The sequence below is a fragment of the Pan troglodytes genome, chromosome 4 (genome assembly GCF_028858775.2).
Source record: "Pan troglodytes isolate AG18354 chromosome 4, NHGRI_mPanTro3-v2.0_pri, whole genome shotgun sequence".
Classification (NCBI taxonomy): Eukaryota; Metazoa; Chordata; class Mammalia; order Primates; family Hominidae; genus Pan; species Pan troglodytes.
In genome coordinates this window covers 145,622,847-145,645,420 of record NC_072402.2, presented here as the reverse complement: position 1 = coordinate 145,645,420, position 22,574 = coordinate 145,622,847, and the positions used below count along the sequence as shown (strand labels likewise).

The 22,574-nt window shown below is 37.6% G+C and overlaps 1 protein-coding gene across 2 annotated transcripts; it reads left to right on the top strand.

Moving 5' to 3' along the window:
• The first annotated feature begins 747 nt into the window (after window positions 1–747).
• C5H5orf46 (chromosome 5 C5orf46 homolog) lies at window positions 748–14,576 on the top strand. 2 transcript variants are annotated; one of them, XR_001717982.4, is made up of 5 exons: window positions 750–909; window positions 5,555–5,699; window positions 6,567–6,716; window positions 10,285–10,342; window positions 14,416–14,576. XR_001717982.4 is itself a non-coding variant. In XM_001143464.4 (4 exons), exons 1-3 carry the CDS (start codon window positions 795–797, stop codon window positions 10,331–10,333), a joined length of 309 nt encoding a protein of 102 aa, XP_001143464.2. In that variant the 5' UTR covers window positions 748–794; the 3' UTR covers window positions 10,334–10,342; window positions 14,416–14,576. The 2 variants fall into 2 exon arrangements, 1 of the variants encoding a protein (XP_001143464.2); XM_001143464.4 differs by lacking the exon at window positions 6,567–6,716 and having other exon boundaries at window positions 748–909.
• The last annotated feature ends 7,998 nt before the right edge of the window (window positions 14,577–22,574 follow it).

Below are 22,574 nucleotides of genomic sequence, written 5' to 3'. Positions count from 1 at the left end.
TTCTCCTGCCTCAGCCTCCCAAGTAGTTGGGATTACAGGTATCTGCCACTACGACCAGCTAATTTTTTGAATTTTTAGTAGAGACGGGGTTTCACCATGTTGGCCAGGATGGTCTTGAACTCCTGACTTCGTGATTCGCCCACCTCAGCCTCCCAAAGTGCTGGGATTATAGGCGTGAGCCACCGCGCCCAGCCAACACTTAGTTCTTATACAATGGGGTCAAGTGTGCTATAGGGCAGACGATGAAGTAACAAACTGCCTGGAGAAGGGTGGAGTGGTTATCATGAAGGTATCACAAAGAAGGACCATTTGAACTGAGGAATACGTAGGAGTGATCCGAAGGGAGACAAGGAGGAGGGTATCTGAGGAAGAAGGAAGAGCAAGAGCAGAGGCATGGGGTGTGAAAGGGCATGCCCATGTGGGAACAAGGGATTGTCCCAGAGCATGAGGGAAGGCATAGAGTGTAAAGGGAGGGTGTAGGCTTGCCTTGCCAATCTGATTTGTTGCCTGCTGCTTGGCACTGACGAGCAATTCTACCTGATATCCCTTTAATTATCAATGCTGGCCTTGAAACTAGCCTCAAGAGATTCACTCCAGAACCCTTTATAGATACAAATTTTAAAAATCAAGAGGGTTTTTCTTTCCCTATATGTAAAATGTTTGGTTTGAATGATAGGGTATGTCTCATTAGTACAGATCCAAAAGCAAGCTGTGCAGACATCTTGTGCAACAATCTAAATTCCAAAGCAGATGATGTCACCTATCTATGCCCTATAAATGGAGCATTGTTTCACATGTATCTGAACAATTTATCTGCACGAATACCCCGTGCTACCAGAATGGCTGTCTCAGTACTTCGCCTAACAGTTGTCCTGGGACTGCTTGTCTTAATCCTGACCTGCTATGCAGGTAAGTGCTTCTGATCACAGCCCATGAATTGTTCAGTAGTTAGCAGTGACTAGAGAAAGCTGATGGCACTGATTCAGAACATAAAAGAAAGAAGGGGTCTTTGGGCACTCCAGAAAGAGCACTGGCCTGGGAGACAAGAGGTGTATCTTCTAACACAAAGAAAGTAGAATTTTAATAAAAACCTAGCCTCTATTTTCAGTGGATGTATGAAGTTTGAAATTTTTTATGTGCTCTTATGATATAATGACACTATTCTAGTATAAATTCCATGGGAGCTGACTGGCATTTATTTTTTGATAATTATACCTAATAATGTTAATTGGTGAAGAATATGTACTCTGGAATAAAACTCCTAGACCTGGCTCTACCACTAACCAGAAATGTGACTTTAGGAATGCTATTCAATCTCTCTAGGCCTCACATATAAATGGGGACATTTAACTTTCTCGTAAAGTTATCATGAAAATTAAATAAAAGGAATGAAACAAATTGGAAGGGTACCTGATTGATAGTAAGCATGCAATAAATACTACCTGCTATTGTTGTCATGTATAATCTCATTTGGTTCTCATAGTAATCCAATGATGTAAACATGTACAGTTTTATCATTTTCCTTTTTGCAGGTTAATAAACAGGTTGCAGAGGGCAAGTTACTTGAACATACATACAGGTGAAAGTGGCATCTGGGAGTGAAACCTAGGTTCCCAGATTCTTTCTACTATTATCGAGCAACTATTTCTTTCCCACCTTTTCCAAGCACATAGAAGCTCATGCTGTATGCTGCCTTCTCATTAATTTATTGTTTGTCTGCAAAAGTCTGTGAGCTCCATTCAGAATGATAGACCAGAAAACAGAGGGAGTGCAAACATTTAGTGACAGAATCCTTTGAATGTAACTTGGCTGAAGAACACACAGACAGACATTACAACAGAATTACTCTAGACATGGCCACGGATATTATTCAGTCCATTCTACTCCTAAAGAAATCACTACAGTGAAGTGAAAGGAGAGATTTGATACCAAGGGCAGTCACCACCCTGTCTCTTATAAACTCTGAAACTGGTTAAATCGTTCACTGCTTTGAACCTCAGTTTCTTTATCTGTAAAACGGGATAAGTATCAACTTCACCAGGTCAAATGAATATGCTTTTATAATTACTTTGTGAACTATTAAAACTCTACAAATATCAGCAATACTGTTTATTAAGAACATTATATTCACATTCACTAAGAAACTCAACAAGGTAGTTACTGTAAATAAAGGCTATCCCATATAATACTTGAAAAAAGAAAATATTAAACTATTGACTTTGAAGATTGTTTCTAGGATATCAATCGTTTAATATTTTAATAGCATTTTTAAAATTTATATTATCTTTTAAAGCACTAGAGGAGAAAGTGAATTATAAATCATTTTGCTGCTATTATTATTAATAGTAACAATAAAACAGATAACATTTATTTATTCATTCTTTCATTTATTATTTATTTATATAAGGTAAGTTTATCTTGGGATTGGTACTATGATAAGTGGTATATATATGATATATGTATGTATATATAATATAGATATATGTATGTGTGTGTGTATATATATATAATATATAAAATATCTTTCAATCCTGACAACATATGAGGAAACTGAGAGATGCAAAGTTAAGCACTGTGTGCAAGTTTACATGGCTAATTTTTTGTTAAAGGCAGGAATCAGACAGATCTATAAAACTCCAGAGCATGCAATCCATCACACTTTAATACCTCTCAATATATATGGGGTTCACAAGCTAAGGCCAAGATTTTGATTTCCACCCACTCCAATCCCAGGCTTCTTGCATCTTGAAAAGCCAGGTTTTAGTGTCATATTAAAATAACAAGTCAATAGAATTTATTTTGCAAGTAGCCAGATAGAAACACAGGAGAAAAAAATCTCATCTTTCATGCAAGAAATTACTGCTTTGCACTTGGCAAATGTCTTTACAGAACAATTGTTTGGAGGTTGTATTATACAATGTGAATAATGTGCTTTGTGGAGTTAAAAAAAAATTAGGTTCAAACCCTGGGTCAGCCACTTTCTAGATGAGTGATTTCAGGTGAGTCATTTAATTTTCCTGAGCATCTGTCTTCTCTGCTGTAACTGTGATACCACTGCTGAGCTGAATGACGATTAAGGCATGTGCTGAAAGCACTGATGCAGTACCTGCATGATAGGCACCTTACACATGAGTTCCGCTTCCGCCTCCTTCCCACAATAAAAACAAACCAATCCTTCTGAGCACCTGGGTTGCCCAGCACTTTATGTGAAGGTCATATCTATAGTTGTCTTTTTTTTTTTTACCTTGACTCTTAGCATAACTATGCACATAACAGTAGGCTCAGGCCAGGCACGATGGCTCACACCTGTGACCCCGGCACTTCAGGAGGCCGACGTGGGCAGATCACTCAAGCCCAGGAGTTCGAGACCAGCCTGGGCAACATGGCGAAACCCCATCTCTACACAAAATACAAGAATTAGCCAGCTGTGGTGGCATACGCCTGTCGTCCCTGCTACTCAGGAGGCTGAGGTGGGAGGACATCTTGAGCCCAGGACGTTGAGCCTGCAGTGAGCTGTAATCACTTCACAGCCCTCCAGCCTGGACGAGAGAGTGAAGCCCTGTTTCAAAAATAAAACATTAAAAAAGTAGGCTCAAAAATACTTTTTGAATGAAGGAACCAATAATTGGATATATGAATAGGTGATGATTAGTATATTGATTTTGGTTATATGTCCCAAACTGGTGCTTCTATCAAATCTTTAGTTTTGTCATAATAAACAATAAATGCTCATAGAATTGCCTGCCAATCTTTTTTACTAATAGTTTCCATTTTAGGATATAATATAGATGTAAAGTTTCTGACATAATTTGGCAGCCTCCACACAAAAGGTAGTTACATCTCCTTTATCCAAAGTCAGGGGTACACTGTCTAGAAGTTGGGACTTCTTGAGTTAAAACTTGTGCTGAGGTTACCAGATAAAATACAAGAAACACAGTTAGATTTGGATTTCTGATAAACAATGAATAATCTTTCAGCATCAGGGTGTCCTAATTATTGCATGGATCTTTCTTATAGTACCAGAAAAGCATTTGTTGTTTATCTGAAATTTAAATTTAACTAGGCATCCTGTATTTTTATTTACCCAGTCTGGTAACATTACAATTGTTAGGATACAATACAATTAAAAAATAAAAGTCCCACTTTATCCTGTGACCAGGGCTTAGAGGGGCGACCACATGTAGCTACTGTCACTCTTCCATCTCTTCTCATCTCCTGGGAATAAAGACAATCAAGCAAAGTCAAAAAGCCCCCAAGGGACCTTGAATATAATCAACCTCACTCTGGATCCTTGGCCCTCATTCCAATGGGCCCTTAAGAATCTAGTGTAAGAGGCCTGCAGTTATCGTCCCAGCATTTTTCTTACTGTCTATGAGGTCTTCTGTAAGCCTCTTAATCTTTTCACTTTTCAGTTCAGTGAGCTAAAAAGTGCATACTCTCTAAGATGGCTCAGAGGATAAAATTACACAACATTTGTAAAATCACTATTTATGAAACTACTATGTGATATGCAAGGGAGAGAATTTCTTTGTCATCATTATTGTTATACTATTTTGAATCTTCTAAAAGAAGTGCAAATTGCATAACTTTTCCATCAAAGACTGTGCAGCTCATCATAGAGTACTTTAGAATCCAAATTTTAACGCCAAACTGACATGGGTTTGAATTGTATTTCTGCCACTTACTGTGTGACATTCAACCAGTTTCTAAATATCTCTCAAATTATATTACTTTACCTTTAAATTGGGATAATTGTTCCTACCTTGTAGAATTGCTATGAGGATAAAATAAGACAATCCATGTAGATCGTCATAGGCATGTATTCAACAAATGTTACCCATTGATATTTCATTTTTATTTATTTATTTTATTTCTTAGAGACAGGGTCTCACTTTGTCACCCAGGCTTGGAGTGCAGTGGAATGATCATGGCTCACTACAGCCCCTATCTTCTGGGCTCAAGAGATCCTCCTGCCTCAGCCTCCCAAGTAGCTGGGATTACAGGTGTGCACCATCACACCTGGCTACTTTTTACTTTTTGTAGAGATGGAAGTCTCACTATGTTACCCAGGCTGGTCTCAAACTCCTGGCCTCAAGCAATTCTCCCATCTCACCCTCCCAAAGTGCTGGGATTACAGGCATGAGCCACCTCACCCAGTTAATAATTTATCTTTAACGTTATTATTACCATGGACATGGAGATCATATGGAAAAACACATTCTGTATGTCAGTCCTGGCACTGGCACTTACTGGCTGCTTAACTCTGGGATAAGTACTTAGCCTCTGGGAACTTCGGTTTTCTCACTCACCAGGCGGTGCCAGTGTCTACCTAAGTATCAATATCAGTCGGTCTATTTGTTTGTTTTACAAATAAATGAGATAATGCATGTGAAGATTTTATCCAGACAGGCATTAAATGTTCGATGAATATAACCATATAAGGCTATGAAATTTGTGAGTGGGTCAGAAAGAATCCCAAGCGTTCCCCACACAGAAAGAATGATTCCTTCTTTGTTGCTGAGAATCACCTCTGAGATTCTGTTCTGTTTTTCAGACGACAAACCAGACAAGCCAGATGACAAGCCAGATGATTCGGGCAAAGACCCAAAGCCAGACTTCCCCAAATTCCTAAGCCTCCTGGGCACAGAGATCATTGAGAATGCAGTCGAGTTCATACTCCGCTCCATGTCCAGGAGCACGTAAGCACTGAGAAAAACGTTGCTTTTTGTCCAGTTCTCTGTTGATAATGACCACACAATGACCACATGGCATTAAAATATATGAGAAACAAAATTTGTGGCATAAGTAAATGTGTTATTTTTCATTGAAAAATGTTGCCCTACTTAAAATATATTTTGCATCTGAATCAATTGCCCTGAGCTTTTTGGGGGAAAGCACAATCCCATCAAGTGGTTCCATACAGGATTTTTTTTTTTTTTTAATCTCAGGAGCAAATAGGGAGGAGGAAGAACACTAGACTAAGGAACAAAAAGCCAAGTTCTGATCCTAACTCAGTTGCTATTTTACTAGGCGGTCTTGAACAAGGCCCTCCCACTCTGAAGGCCTCTATTTGCTCATATTTTAACTGTGAAGTTAAAATAATAGATGGTCCGCCCCTTGTAAGCACTGTGATTATGTGATGAAGGTAAGAGGTAGTGATACGTTCGTTAGTGATGGGTGTGAGGAGTCCTGCCTATATTTTCTAGCTTGAGTAGCTCAAGAAGGTTAGCAGAGACAGTAGATAACCTCTCTTTAAAGACAATCTAGAGAACCTCTCAACATGAGTGTTGGTTTTCATCATGAGAGACTGCCTTCGGGCAGATCACCAATCCCAGAGTCTTCCCAATGTTCTTAGCCTGCTTCCAAGCCTGTGTATAATTCCCAATACATATTATTTTTGCCTACATAGTTCTGATTTGACACTACTACTTCACTGTATGCTTTATTCTCCCCATATTAATCTCCCAAATTTCAGTTCTCCAAGATGAAATTCACTCTTCCGAATTTCCAGGTGCTTTCAATTTCCACTGCTCTAAGCCTCTGCTCTCTAATTTTCTCCCATATAGGTCCTTAAGCAGAGTTTGACTAGGTGTGGTATACCCACCTGATACAGAATCCCTTGGGGGAATTTATTTTTAAAAATGCAGATTTCTGCATCCCATTTTGCATCTTTCTGGGGACAAGGCCATGGATATGGTTTTCAACAAGCTTTTCAGGTAATTCTAATATACAGAAATTTTCAAAAGCCATGCCTTGATCAGATGTTCTGGGTTGCATGGATGGGCCTTAAAGATCCACAAAGCCTTTACATTTTTATTAATATTTTGTGTCAGTGTGATTGATTGATTGATTGATTGATTTTTGCATTTTCCCGGGGAAAGTGTTCATGACTTCTATTAGATTTTCAAAGGGGTCTTTAACCAATAGCAGATTAAGAACCACTTCCATGTAGGAGTAATCAGGGGTTTTGTAATCTCTGATCTGCTTAAAGGGATAGATTGTCATCTGATTGGGCAGTGTTCTACAGGCAATCCTTCTCCACAAATTCTTAAAACTCACAGGTGTTTTTTTTAATTGTTACATTTCCTATTGTGGTTGCTTTTGCAACTGTTATTTTTCCAAGACTTAATGTAAACAAGAAGGAAAGTCATAGGCCAACAATAGGAGCACCACACATTACATTCAAATTAAAGATTAGACTCCAGTTGAATTAGTATTGTTACATTCACACAGCAAGGCAAGGAGTTAGAACACTAATAGTTATTTTCATTCCTTCCCTACGGAATTTTCCAAGTATAAAATAGGACATTTTTCTCTGTGTTACCCTTAAGAGTCGATTCTCCGATATGCTAAAGAATTGCTGTCCGCTCTAGGCTCAGAAATGGCCCTTCATCTACTGGTTTCCCTTTCCCTCATTACATTCTGAATAAATGGCCTTCTTTCTGTTGCTAGAAATTATTACCATCTCAGGCTGTCTTCCCTTGCTCTCCCTCCTTCCTAAAATACTCTCCTTTTCTCATGACTAGTTCTTGATCTTGCAGCTAATCTAAAAGTCACTTCCTCAGAAACTATTCTATGACCATTCTTGTTAATACTGTCTTCTTCCATTCCCACTGCCTGTTATTCTCTATCACTTTACCTTGTTACAGTGTCATAATATTTGTTACCATCCAAAATGACTTATTTATTTTTAATCAAGTAGCTAAGTGAAAGTAGAGACCAGATCACCTGACTGGTTGCAAGAGCACAGTACCTGGCATATAGTGTCAGGCACTTGAATTAATTATTTAAGGAAAGATATCTTGCAGATCAGACCTAAAGCCCATCTATCTCAATTTGACTGAGAAATCCTGAAGGATCTTTCCTCAAAGACACAGCAATATCTGCTCAAGAGATAAATCTGCGGGTGGTAGAGCCAGGACCTAAGACACACCCATAACTCCCTGTTCAAGGGAAGACCATAAGCAAAATAGGGGGTGGAGGATAGGAGGAGACATCAGAAAGTCTTGCTAAGCATTTAACATGTACAAAGCAGGGACACGGATTGTGAAGGAAAAGTCTAGGCTCTTAATCCCTTCTCCTCAAATAATTTGCAGTGTTTATGGTAAAATTATTTAAGCCAATGCACAATGCAATAACTAAAAATGCCTAGCAAGATAAATGTCAGCCAAAGATCACAGGCAGTTTCCAGCAAAAGGAGTTCTCAATGGGTCCAGTGTGCTTAGGGAAGTGTCTATGGCAAAAGCAAGATGTAATTTGGGCCTTGAATGACTGAACAAGATTTGATTTGGAAGAGAGAATGAGAGGAATAACAATGATTCATAAAGGTGGGAATTTTACTTTATTTACTCCAATATGTCTGATGCCTAAGTGGTGTGTCAGATGCATAGTAAATGCTAGAGACATGCTTTTGGGACAATGAATAGACTGGATTGTTCTCTCCATTTGCTTTTGAATCAGCTTGGAGCTACCTAGACTGCATTTTGCTCATCATTTTTCTGAAAAATATACATATTCTTAACTCCTCTCACCCTTTGAGAGCCCTTAATTCCAGGGAATATTTTCCCCTCTGGGTTCCATGATGTATTTTCCTGGTTCTCTCTCTACCACTAGCCATTCTTTCTCATTCTTTTTATTTGACTTTTCTTCATGCACCTGCCCTCCAAATGTCATTGTTCCTCAGAATTCCAAACGTGCTTGGTTCTTCACATTGCAGTTTACACATTGGGAACACTGCCTATAATCTAATGAGTTTCAAATTCACATTTCTGTTGCAATTTTTTCCTGAGCTCCAGATGGAATAACTGATTGCTTGCTACAAAATTCCATCGTTTTTCTACCACTATTTCAAATTCCACTGGTCTAAACCCAAGCCCATCATCTCACTCAAAACCTTCCTCCATATCACATTAAGTCACGTCATCATCCACCCAGAATCCAGAAATCTAAGGATCTTTTCAAATCCTTCCTGCTCATCACCACCTTCATCGAATTGCTGAATATTCTACCCTATATACCTTCCTCAGGTATATGTATATGCACCCTATATACATTTCTCTTCCTCAGCTCCACTGACTAGTTGGTCAAGTTGAGTCCTTTATCATCTCTTTCCCAAGTTCCTTTTGTTGGATTTCTAATAAGTTCTACTTTTCTCTGTCTCTCTTTTTATTGGATTTCTAATAAGTTCCACCTTCTGTCTCATCAATTCATCTTCTACCTACTACCAGAACTTCATATCAAAAAAATTTAAATTTGGTCATATCACTGCCATGCTTGAAAGTTTTTCATGAATTTCCATTGCCTCCAAAATTCAAGCAAATGCATTAGGCTGATGTCAAATGTCCTTCTCTGATGCCAGTGTATCTTTCAGTCACATTTCTCACCTCTGCAACCTGAAGCCCCAATGACTAATGAGTTTCATTTTAAAGCAGGTCATGTTTGTATAAACCCCCAATATCTGTGCATGTGATTTTTCCATCTGCTGAAAATGCCTAGCCCCAAAGCCAAAACCCTACTCTGTTCACTTGGCAAGTCTAATCATTTTCTAAAGCCCAATTCAAAAACAAACTCTGTAAAAAAGTCATAGACACTTAACATCAGAAATTTCAGTTTTTCATATTCAGGGATTTCATAATCCTTTGCAGAAATCTTCATAACAACTTTTATCCCCACATTGTATTAAATTACTTGTATCTGAGTTGTCTGTTTTCTCCACTAGACTGCAATTCACAAACCATATTTTAGTTATCTTTTACGATCTCAGCAGATACCCTGGTACCCAGTCCTTAAGCCATAGGGCATAATGTTTCTAGCATTTAGTAATGACTCTGGAGAGCCAAATTTTTAAATTTTTTTTTGCAACTTACCAGCCATGTGCTTTGGACAGGTTGTTTAATCTTTAAGCTTCAAAGGTTTTCTCACACATAAAAAGAGATAATAAAGATGCATTCAACAAATATTTATTAATTTCTACTATTTGCCATGCACTGTTCTAAGTGCTGGGGATATATTACTGGAAAAATATACCAAAATATACGACTTTATGGAGTTTATGTGTGAATAGATACCTAACTAATGGGTTTGTTGGCAGGTGCAAAAAGATAATTATGCATAAATTACTTGCCCACTATGAACTATGTAGAAATTTTAGGTCTTATTTCTTTCTGACATAGAAAAATCTAGAGAAGAACAGTGTGGCTCAAACATTATACAGCACTTTAGTGATCATTCTAACACTCCTGTTCAGTCTCAATTGTAATTCTTATTTTCTCTTTTTTTCTCAAGAGGATTTATGGAATTTGATGATAATGAAGGAAAACATTCATCAAAGTGACATCCTCAGGTGATTTTTCACTTAAAATTTACAACTGAAATAACAGTGTATTGGACAAAGGAAAAAGAGTCTGTCCAGTTTTATTTAATAATTTTGGTTACCCATGTCTACCTACAAGCAGAAAAAGTACATTTTTAAAAAATTCTTTCTGTAGTTTTTTAAAATTAATTGTAAATGAATGTATTTTTATCATGTACAAGTTTCTAATAATAAAATTTTCTTAAGAGAGGAGGTAGAGCTGCGAGATGAAGTGAATAAGGATGGCAAGTTTGGAGACCTGGTTCCTGTCACAAATCTGCTAGGAACTTGCTTTGTACAAGTTCAGCCTGTGAAATGAGGGGCGAGCACGCACTAGCAATCTAAGGACCCACGTAATCATGCAGTTAGTTACTCATAAGAAGAGTGAAATTTGCTGAACCTAATTCAAAGAGAAAGGATAACAAACTTTCTATCTCACGCAGTTAGATATATGGGCAAACAATATAGTTTGAGTGCTCAGAAATACTTGCTTTTTCCCTACTCGGGTCTCTCCTGAAAATGCATATTGAAATACGAAAACAAAAGTGTTAGATCTGGAAAAGTAGTAATATTAGTAGCTGGTATGAACTGTGTTCTTACTCTGTTTTAGACATTAAGCTAAGTGATTAATGACTAACTGCTTGTAGTATTTAATTCATAATCACTATGCAAAATAGATATTATTATTCTTAAATTTTATAAATAAGGAAATGAAGGCTCAGGGAGGTTTGCTAATGTGGCTATATTGATAAAGGATGAAGACAGAATCTGAATTTAAGCAGCCTGATTCCAAGGCCTGTGCTGTATCTCTAAGCCATAGTGCTACTGAAAACAGAGCAGAATAGTATAGGAGAAGGCAGTGGAGAATGATGATTAAGCTAAGTAATCTAAGTCATACCTCAAGATGTTCATAGAAATACAACACCATCCCTTTGCTTAGTTGAGTTACTTTATCTGCATATTCAGGAAGCATGGCCTTTCCCAACTTCTGTTTGTGATCTGGTCTGGAAATGCTCCTTTTCCCCATTCGCTCCATTTCATAACCTGGGTGTGATTAATGTAAGTTCAGAAAGCTACTATCATATTCCCCTGGAACTTAGCCCACCCTTTCCCATGTGCTTCTAAGGATGAGAATCAGGCTTGGGCATTGAAATCAAAACATGCCCAACCCGGACACTCCTGACTCTTACCCTAAGGCCAATTAAGCTTTTAAACTCAGTCACTTATGTTTGTATGTCTTCATTCCCATCTTCTCAGAGAACAGCCTGCCTCTTCTTGCAGGTGTCCTAATACTTTGCCTTCATTCCGGCTTCTGGTACACACCTATAATTTTTGGTACCCACACCCCAAATCCTTGGAGTACATCCTACAGGTCTGGTCTATGATGTAGTCTAATAGGCAAGGCCACATGGAGGAGCAGAAAGAACAGAAGACATAGACAAGATGTAAATTCAACTTCTAAATCAGCCACTTAATGGTTATGTAACCGTGGTCAGGCCACTTTACCTGCCTGAGCCCCACTTTTCTCCTTATGAATTTTTAAAACATAGGGAATCTTAATGCCTTAAATTTTTTAACTGCACATGAAAAACTTGGAATTGATGCATGAACCAACCTAAGATGCCCTGATGAGCAGGGAGGAATGGCTCAATCTAGGGTTGTAATATAAAAAACATTAAACTAGGGAGAAGGAAGCAACTAAGGGAGAGACTAATTTTTGTATTCTTAGTAGAGACAGGGTTTCACCATGCTGCCCAGGCTGGTGTTGAACTCCTGGCCTCAAGTGATCTAAGTGATCTGCCCACCTCAGCCTCCTAAACTGTTCCGATTATAGGCATGAGACATGGCATGCAGCCAGAATTTCCTAAATTAAGATAGGTAGTTGGATAGATAGATCTTATGTTTCTCTTATTAACATTGATTTTTTTTTTTTTTTTTTGAGACAGAGTCTCACTCTGTCAGCCAGATTGGAGTGCAGTGGTGCCATCTCGGCTCACTGCAACCTCTGCCTCCTGGGTTCAAGTGATTCTCCTGACTCAGCCTCCCGAGTAGCTGGGACTACAGGTGCGCATCACCACACCCGGCTAATTTTTGTATTTTCTTTTAGTAGAAATGAGGTTTCACCATGTTGGCCATGATGGTCTTGAACTCCTGACAGTGATTCACCCCCCTTTAGCCTCCCAAAATGCTGGAATTACAGGTGTGAGCCACCATTCCCGGCCGATCCCTCTTTTTTTTTTTTTTACACATTTCTTTAATGCTTCTTTAATCCATGCCTACTATATCAATCAGCCAATGCTACTAAAATGAATAACTAGCTGGCTGTTGAGAAGTTTATGGACTCAGCAATCACATAGCTCTGTGTATCTCATAACTGTGGAAGGAAATGATAAAGTTATGTGTAAAGGGGCCTTGGGAATGCCTTGGAAAAGATAAGAAGGAATATCTGGAGGAAGGGATAAGCATTATGAATGCTCTACAAATAAGGTGAACTCTGAGAGAAGAGATTCTACACACAACCTGATATGATGAGTAGAGAGAGGTACAGTATTTGGAAAAATATCCAATAACTGAATACCTGGTTCATCTGAGAACCTCTCAGCCTCTACTGAACAACATTGGCATGATTTTTACTGGCCTTAATATTTTCAATAAAATTAAAATTTTAACTCCATTTGTCCTGCATTGTTTAAAACCATATGAATTCAAGTCATCTTTTTTTGTGTCTTAAATCATTTGATATTTTAAGTATAAATTTTCTTTCCTGCTTAAAAACAAATTTGGACGAACCTCACTAGATTACTAAAATTATCAAAAGAGGTAATGGATAGAAAGTCACTTTATGAATTCTTAATTTTTATACAAGTGTTTTGGATTAAGGCAAAATCTACTATAGGACACACTAGACTTTTATGCTTAGACTTGCTCAGTCAGAACTTCCTAGGGAGGGATCTAGGAATAAGTAAGTCAGACAGGAAATTCCAGTGCACCCGATAAGCAAAATTGCCCATGGCCACAATGTCACTTGATTACGTTTTCATGAAGTCTTATGGAAAATTTTTCTTTTAGAAATCAGGCAAAAAAAAAAAAAAAAAAAATGCCTTCCCTAAAGTCAGATTCCTCTTTTCTGCTTATAAGATTTATGTGACGGCTGGGCATAGTGCCTCATGCCATTACAGGTGCCTACCAAATCCCAGCGCTTTGGGAGGCCGAGCGGGCAGATCACCTGAGGTCGGGAGGTGGAAACCAGCCTGACCAACATGGAGAAACACTGTCTCTACTAAAAATACAAAATTAGCCAGGCATGGTGGCACATGCCAGTAATCCCAGCTACTCATGAGGCTGAGGCAGGAGAATCGCTTGAACCCGGGAGGCAGAGGTTGTGGTAAACCAAGATCAAGCCACTGCACTCCAGCCAGGGCAACAAGAGCGAAACTGTGGCTCGTAATCCCAGCGCTTCGGGAGGCTGAGGCAGGCAAATCATGAGGTCAGGAGATCGAGACCATTCTGGCTAAAACTGTGAAACCCTGTCTCTACTAAAAATACAAAAAATTAGCCAGGTGTGGTAGCGGGTGCCTGTAGTCCCAGCTACTCGGGAGGCTGAGGCAGAAGAATCGCTTGAACCTGGGAGGCAGAAGCTGCAGTGAGCCATGATCACAGCCACTGCACTCCAGCCTGGGCGACAGAGAGAGACTCTGTCTCAAAAAAAAAAAAAAAAAAAAAAGATTTATGTGACTTTGTTTTTTTCTTTTTCATCACCTATCTATCCAGAAACTCAGTGAAACTGGTGACTCAACTTATCCTTAGGAGTTTATTCAATGTACAGTCTCCCTTCATTCTTGTTTCTGATTCTTTCTTTATATACTTTGTATTTTTCCTTTTGTTGTTGTTGCTCATTTCCTCAAGTATGTATTATAGTTGATTTTATTATGAAACCTCTTCTATTTTAAAGTGCAGAAGCATAAAAATTTTAAGGGAAAGGTTAAAAGTTATTTGGTTTATTTAACGTCTTAAACCCGCTCTACTTGGTAATTGTTCTCCTCTCTTTGGCTTGTGTTTCAAAGGACACACCCATGTGGCTCCTGGACAATCCAAGAGCAGCCAAATCCTGCTTTTCCAGTTTGGCTTCACAAGTCCTCCAGGACAGAGCCCTCAAAGCAACTCCCAGTGAGTTCTCAGGATTCAGGCTCTGGCTTCAACTAAACAGAACTCATTTTGAACACCCTGACTGCATTTTTGCTTTTAGAAAGTTAGAATAAATATGGTGCTTTGGGATCACATAGTTGATGGAGAAGATTTGTGTTGCTATTAGTAATTTTTTCTGGCCATGTTTAAAGTTTTAATGATGCAAATATATATCTCTTGGTGAATACTTATATATTTATATATTCAACAGGATAACCAAAGAATGGTTCAAAATAAGAGGACTAAAGCCCAGATAATGTAGCAAGTTCGAATTCACAGAGCCAATAAGTGACAGAAAGAGGATTAAAACCTGACCTCAAAACAAGCTCTCAACTCCTAAAAATGTATGCAATTTCAGAGTTAAAAGTTTTACACATCTTTTTTAGAAAGTATTTTAAAACTATCTGAGCCCACTCTCCTATGCTAGTAAACTTAAAAACTGACCTTTTTAAAATTAATGAAATCATTGCCTTCCCACAGAGTCACTATTTTTCTCATAGAATAGCAGTGTCAGGGATGGAAGAGTCATTGAAATATTTAGTTGCAGCCCTTTCGTGCCACCACCTTATTACACAGAGGTGGATCCTCTGCAGCCATGGCTATGGTTCTTGCCCACTTACCGGAAGTAAAATGTGACATAGCAGAGCTAGAAATACAGTAATCTCCCAGAATTGTTTAATGTGGACAGTAAGACAAGACTGAAATCTTATTGTAGAGCAAGATGCCAGTTAAAGCAGTGCTCTAATCTAGAATAAAATTTCTATGTGCTTCTACTGAGTTCTCAAAAGCTATCTTGGGTTTTGTCCTTCCCAAACACATAAACTCTGAAAGTAACTCAAATGTATGTTTAATAAATCTTTTGTTTGTTTGTCTGTCTTCCTGTTTTTACTTAGCCAGAAGAGGTGTGCATGCAGCACAAAGAATTTTAATAATACAGGTAGATAAACCAAGAGTAAATTCCTACTAAATGTTGAAAAATGCATGTTACTTTCTACAATAAATTCAGACAACTCACACTCTGCATTTTCTAGGGATTGTGTCAATTTCAAATATCACATCCCACTTAACTAAATTACCTAGAATGTCTATTATATTCAGTATCTGGCACACAAACTGCTTCTCCCCCATCAAATGTGGCTGCAAAATCTCTTTTCCAATATTGACTCACTGATTTGTGCCTAGATAACATATTTACTACAACTATATTAATTAATACACTACTTATATGTGAGAAACACACTCTACCAGAACTTTCCTGCCTTTCTCTTCACCTGTCTATTGTACATTTTGAAATCACTTTTTCATGTTGAGGGTTGGGAAAGTGCCATATCAATACAGGATTTGGTAAATTCCTAACGGGTCGCTGACAAAGATCTCCAACGATCTATAGAGATTTTGAAGATTTCCCAACTGCTTTACAATGTGTGTTTCCTCTTCCTCCCCTTCATTGCCTTCTTCCCCTACCCTCCAATAAGACCCATGTCTTCAGCCAACAGGTACACCTGTTCTTAAAGATCAAGAATCTCTTTCATCTGCATAGAATTTTTCTTTTGGGACTCTTTCCCAGTATCATCTCCTTGTAATCTCATAACTGCAATGTGATTGAAGTGAATTAGGGAGGTATTGTTTTCTGCATATGACAGGTGAAGAAACTGAGGCTCAGGAGGCTGATTGGTATCATGCCTAAGATACCAAAATTGGTAGAGGCTACATGGGAGCTCCAACCAGGTGTGTCTAACTCCCAGCAGAGAATTCCTCTGTGACATGCTGAGGACACAATCTACATCATCACTATTCTGTCCCAAATCCCAAACTTTCTATCATGACTCAAGTACTTGAGGGAATTTATGCTTGGCTTTTTACAGAAATGCTGAGTAGATAGAGTAATTCTATTTAAATAAAATTCAATTCAGATTAATTCCTTCTGCCATTTCCCATCTCATTTGAAACAAACACTTCATTTAAAAATTTCTTTACAATGGTGGCAAAGATCCTACCTGAGTTATTCACTTCCCTTCCTTTCTCCTACTCATTAGCTTTCTCTTTTCACTCTAGCCATATTGGGATCCTTGTCAGTCTTTAAATAGTCCAAGTATGTTCTTTTTATGGGGCCTTAAATTTCCTCTTCCCTGTGCCTAAATTGCTCTTTCACGAGGTGGCCACATGGCTTGCTCCTTCATTTCTTAGGGTCTTGTACTAAATATCACCTTCTCAGTGAAGCCTTCATTGATCATTTTATTTAAAACTGCATCTTCTGCCCTAATACGTCTATATTCTTTGGCTGCTTAATTTTTCCTCCTATGGATATATATTTTTAAATATATGTCTTTTAACACAATGTTAAAACTTTATTTATTTCATTCCTTTTTCTGCCTACCTTCATTAAAATGTAATCTCCATGAGGCAAGAATTTGGCCTTTTTTGTTCAATGTTTCTGGTGCAATCATGAGCAATTAGAACAGTGTCTAGCAGAGAGCAGCTGTTCTGTAAATGTTTCTTGTATTTTGCAAAAAGTGAAGAAATTTAAATGATAAAGCTTCTACCCAAGGGCAAGATAGTAAGGGTACACAGTTGAATATCTCATGATTTTTGCTTTCAAGTGGCTCACAGTCTTGATGCAGAAGATATGCGTGCATAACCAACTAAACATACTCAACACGGTGCAGCATAACAGAGGCATGGACATGGGAACATGGGAACCAGCACAAAGAACCATTCATGCTCCCTCGGAAATCCGGAAAGATTTCTCTGATGTAATAATATTTGATCCATGACTTGATGAATGATAAAGGATTTGAAGACATGGAGAAGGAGAAGGAAGGGCATTTCAACCACAGAAGAAAGCTTAAACCAAAACTCAGACTATGGCAATGCTTGACATTCAAGGATAGCCTTATAATCCTTCAAACTTACCTACCTTTCTTAAGAAACAGATTTCATTAGGATACCTTCCATGCTTGGTCCTGCATAAATGTTACCTCATTGAATCCTCATACTTAGTACAAAATTTAGATATGATTATTCCCTTTTGAAATGATGCAATTGAGAATCTGACAAGATCACCCAGTTGAGTAACGCTGGAGCCAAACTGGAACAAAAGTCTGTGTGACTGATTTCCTTTTGTATCTATTTTGAGAGTGAGAGGAATTACTTTCTTTTTAAGAAAACTAATTTTATGTTCTGGGATACATGTGCAGGACATGCAGGTTTGTTACATAGATAAACGTGTGCCATGGTGGTTTGCTGTATCTATCAACCCATTACCTAGGTGAGAGGAATTACTTTTTAATGTGTACTAATTGACAAAATGTTTTCTTCAAAATTTAGATCCAAAAATTATTAAAGTGGCATATGTTACCATGTGAGAGGGAAAAATGAGGGGAATATGGAAATGTGTATATACTTCTAAAAGTTAACAATCTCCCACACTAATCCCATTATTCCCAAACCAGCCATATCAGCAACCAATATTGATGCTGTTGTCCCTGCCTGTTCAAACATATCCAAACATATTCACATGTAGAGTGGGGTTTGGGTGAGTGCTTTACTCTGCAGCTTGACTGTCACTGAATAATTTCTCATGGCATTTAGTTTAGGTAAACAGATAGAAATCTTTAAAAAGCTATTCAATATCTCATTATTTCCCTATTGATAGACTTTCATATCATTTCTATTTTTTCAGCTTTTCAAAGGATTCTGCAATAAACAAGCTTATATGTATAAGCACATGCACTAATATTTATATATATTTTTATTTAATGTTTTTATAAAAGGTTTTCAAAAATTGAATTGCAAGATCAAAGGGCATTTTAAAAAATGCTAATGGACATTGTGAAAAAGCCTTCAAAATGTAGCCACTCCCTTATTGGCCCAAATGGACACTTTATGGACTCACAGCATATAAGTAATTTTCTAAACTTATAACTGATGTACAAAAACTGCATGCATTTAAAGTATACACTTAAAGAATTTAAACATATGCATATACTCCCAAAACCACACAATTTAAATACTGAACAATCTTGGAGGTCACAAATAAATGGGAGATACAAATAATCATCAGATAATCCTACATAAACCTATAATTACATTTTGAGAGACTTGCTTGGGAAGGAAGGAAGATGGTTCTCTTGGAAGCTGTCACAAATGTGTATCAACTGGGTGAAGGAAGGTTCCTAAGGAAGGGAGACATGTGCTGAGATCTCAAAAGAGAAATAATAAAGTGGTTGAATAGGACAAAATTCATAAGGCAATGAAGGAGAAGAGGCATTTATAGTTGAGTGAATGGCATTTGCAAAAGCCCTGTGCTAGGTATACTGTTCTCTAGCCATGAAGAAACGTCAAGGTGGCTGGAAAGCAAATAAGAAGGAAGAAAGTAAGTCTTACAGGACCTCATAGGTTATGGTCAGGATTTTATTCTTAAATCCAAGAACAATGGAAAGCCACCAAAGGGTTTTGAGCATTGGAACACATATGATCATTGTTGCATTTTAAAAATATCAGTTGGCTGTTGTGCAGGCTAGACAGAGGGGTCCAGAGTAAAGCAAGAAGCCAGCCAAAAGCTCTTGAGCAAGGGAGGGTCAATGCAGACAGAACCATGTGGAAGGATTCAAGAGAATATTAAGACATTAGGTTGACAGGACATGGTGATTAGTTCAATATGACGTGTCAGGGAGAGGGAAGTATCAGGAATGACTCGTAGGAGTCTGACTAATGCAAGTGGATGTGGTTGCATATGCAGTGTTGCCACTCAGGTATATGGAGAACATTGGATACAAATTTCCCAAGGCTTTTCTGGGCTCTTAGGATAAATACAGGGCCATGACCATGACACCTAATGCATGGTTTGACCTTGGCTTGTGTCCCTGTGCTCCTGCTGCCACCTGTGCACTGAAACACAGGTGATGTTTCAGTTCTTTGAAGAAGCCAAGTTCTCCTTATCCTCAGGATATTCATGCACTTAGTACCTTCCACACAGAATATTATTTGGTTAAGATGGGTTCTTCCAACCTCAAGTCCCAACTTGGCATGTCCATAGAAATGACCTAAAATAAACAGGAAATCTCTTGTCACTGTGACCTTTCTTAGGATCCTATTCTTTTCCTTTATTGTTATTATCATAACTTATAATTATCCTTTTACCCATGTTTATTTGTGTGGTTTCTATCTCTCCCTTTACACTGTGAAATCTATGGAGATATGGGTCATGACAATTTATTACTGTATGCTTCCTGTCCAGCAAAGATCCTGCAACCAATATTCAATAATTATTTGCTGAATCGAAAATATATGGAGGAAACAATGAATGACCAATAGCTATCACTGTTATTATGGTCATTGTCAGTATGAGAAAACAAGTTCTCATTTGATAATGAGAGAGTTAAGGACAGAACAAAGAATGCACCATTTAACAATGCTTGAAATGAAGTCAGAGGTAGTTACTAGAAAGGGGGAGCATCAGGTAGCTGCCATTTAGTTGTGAATCCCCAGTGAAAAATTTAATGCAATAGAAGGTGCTGATATTTCTTATTATCTACCTTGCATATATACACAAATGTTTTCCTTGATTTTGCTAATAACCTATGAGCGCCCTCTGCTGTCTTTAATCTGCCTCAATAGCCTGCGAGCTCTTCATCTGGTTGCTTTCTAAAATAAAAAATAATGTAGCAAATAAATTGTACGTACCTGTCTGGTTGTACTGCCTATCTTAGACATGAAACTAAGAAATCATATAATTCATACCTTGCATGGCCCCTCCAGCACATAATAAAAAGGGATTTACAGCTAGCTCAGGGAGAACAATCATACCCTAGGCATTGTCTTGGGTCCCTAATCCCATCTTTGGAAATGGCACTTCTCCGACCTCAGTCACCTGAGATACCAACTGTTCTTCCCCATTGAAATGTGTGACTAGTTATCAAAATTTCAGACACCATGTAATTCTGGACCTTGCATTTCCACTTTCAAGGTTTTTCTGAAGACATAAAGACAAAAATGTATGCAAAATATGCATGCTCACTATAGCACTTTTTATAATAACAAAAAATATAATTAGATATTAGAAACAATATAATATACATTATATAAATTAAATTAATATTCACATAGATAACAATTTAAATAAGGCATATGTCATTCATATGTGCAATGTATCATTCATGTATGTTTGTAAATATTTAGAAAATGTCTTGAAAAAAGCACATCAATGTGAACAGTGGTTTCCTCTAATTTGTGGAATTTATGGATGAAGAGAATGAAAGTTACATATATGCATATATGTAACTACAGTTATACATAATTATAGTTGTATATATTATAATTATATATAACATGTTAATTATATTCCATATGATTATATGATAATTATATGTATATATTTCTATATTCTGATGATCTTTAAAATAATTTTTAAACTTTTTAAGATAACTATAAATTCACATGAAGTTTTAAGAAATCATACAGAGCAATCCAGCATATTTTCTACCAAGTTTCCTCCAATGGTAGTATCTTGCAAAACTATGCTGCTACATCAAAACCGGTATGCTGACATTGATACAGGTAAAACACAGAACATTTCTGTCCTCATAAGGATCTCTCATACAGCTCTTATATAACATACTCACTTCCTTCCTGCCCCCATCGTCTCCTTAACCCCTGGAAATTACAAATTTGTTCTTTATTTCTATAATTTTGTCATTTTGAGAATGTTACATAAATAAAAGTATACAAAATTTAACCTTTGGGGTTTGACATTTTTTCACTCAGCATAATTCTCTAAGGATGCATCCAAGTTACTGTGTATATAAATAGTTTGTTCTTTTTTGTTTAATAGTATTTCCTTACAAAGATGTCCAAAATTTATCCATTCATCCACTGAAGAACAACTGTGTTGTTTCCAGTTTTTGGCTACTAAAATAAAATTGTTATAACCATTTGTGTACAGGTTTTTGCATAAATATAAGTTTTTGTTTCTCTGGGATAAATGCCCAAGAGTACAATTGCTGGGTTTTATGGTAGTTGCATGTTTAGTTTTTTAACAAAATGTCAAACTATTTTACCAGAGTAGCTGTACTGTTTTACTTTCACACCAGCAATGTGTGAGTGATCCAGCTTCTCTACATCCTCACCAGCATTTGGTGTTGTCACTTTTATGATAATGTTTATCATCAGTTTCTGCCTGCCTTCCCAAACATAATTTGTCCCCAGATTCCTTCTTAATCCCTCTGTTTGATACACCCCTGGAAAAAAAACCTTCCAACCCAGTAAACTGTCAGATTACTGCTATTACTTAGAGTACAATGGCAGAGAACTTTATCCCCAATCTTTTCCATTTAATACCTTAGTGAAGACATAGAGAGGCATCCTTCTCAAATATGCAAAACACTGGGAGAGAGAGAGCAATGAATGGCTTAATAATTATGACTAGTGGAACGAAACAAAGGGTCCAACCCAATCAGATACAACTTAACAGAAACAATCCCATTTATTCAACAGAACCAACACCGACTATCTTCAGGCTCTGTGCGATGGGCTGAGGATACAGACATGTACATTAGAGTCACTAACCATTTAACTTCACAGTCTAGAAAAGAGACTTTGAAATAAGTATGAAAACAAATACATTTAAACTTATATTATTAATGTGTCTATTGATTTAACATAGTGTCTGACTCTTTTTTTTTCAATCAGCATTAAAAAACTATGGATGAATTTGAAGCTGGGGAATAATTCCTGTATTTTAGGAAGTCTCTTTCTGTGTATGGCTGATGGATTAGAAGGGGACCTTTGGGAATACAAAAGACACTTGAGAGATTAACACAGTAGTTTGAAGGGAAATGACAAGATCTGCAGCTGGGAACAGTGGCTCATGCCTCTAATTCCAGCACTCTGGGAAGCTGAGGCAGGAGGATCGCTTGTGCCCAGGAGTTCAAGACTAGCCTGGGCAACATGGTATCTAAAAAAATACAAAAAAACATTAGTCAGGCATGATGGTATGTGCCTATAGTCCTAGCTACTCAGGAGGCTGAGGTGGGAAGAT

What these genes read in the sequence shown, in the direction of transcription:
- C5H5orf46 (XM_001143464.4), top strand. Translation starts at nt 795, where the DNA reads ATGTATCTGAACAATTTATCTGCACGAATACCCCGTGCTACCAGAATG. An exon ending in AATCCTGACCTGCTATGCAG is followed by an intron (nt 910 to 5,554) that starts GTAAGTGCTTCT and finishes TCTGTTTTTCAG; the next exon opens with ACGACAAACCAGACAAGCCA. An exon ending in CGCTCCATGTCCAGGAGCAC is followed by an intron (nt 5,700 to 10,284) that starts GTAAGCACTGAG and finishes TTTTTTCTCAAG; the next exon opens with AGGATTTATGGAATTTGATG.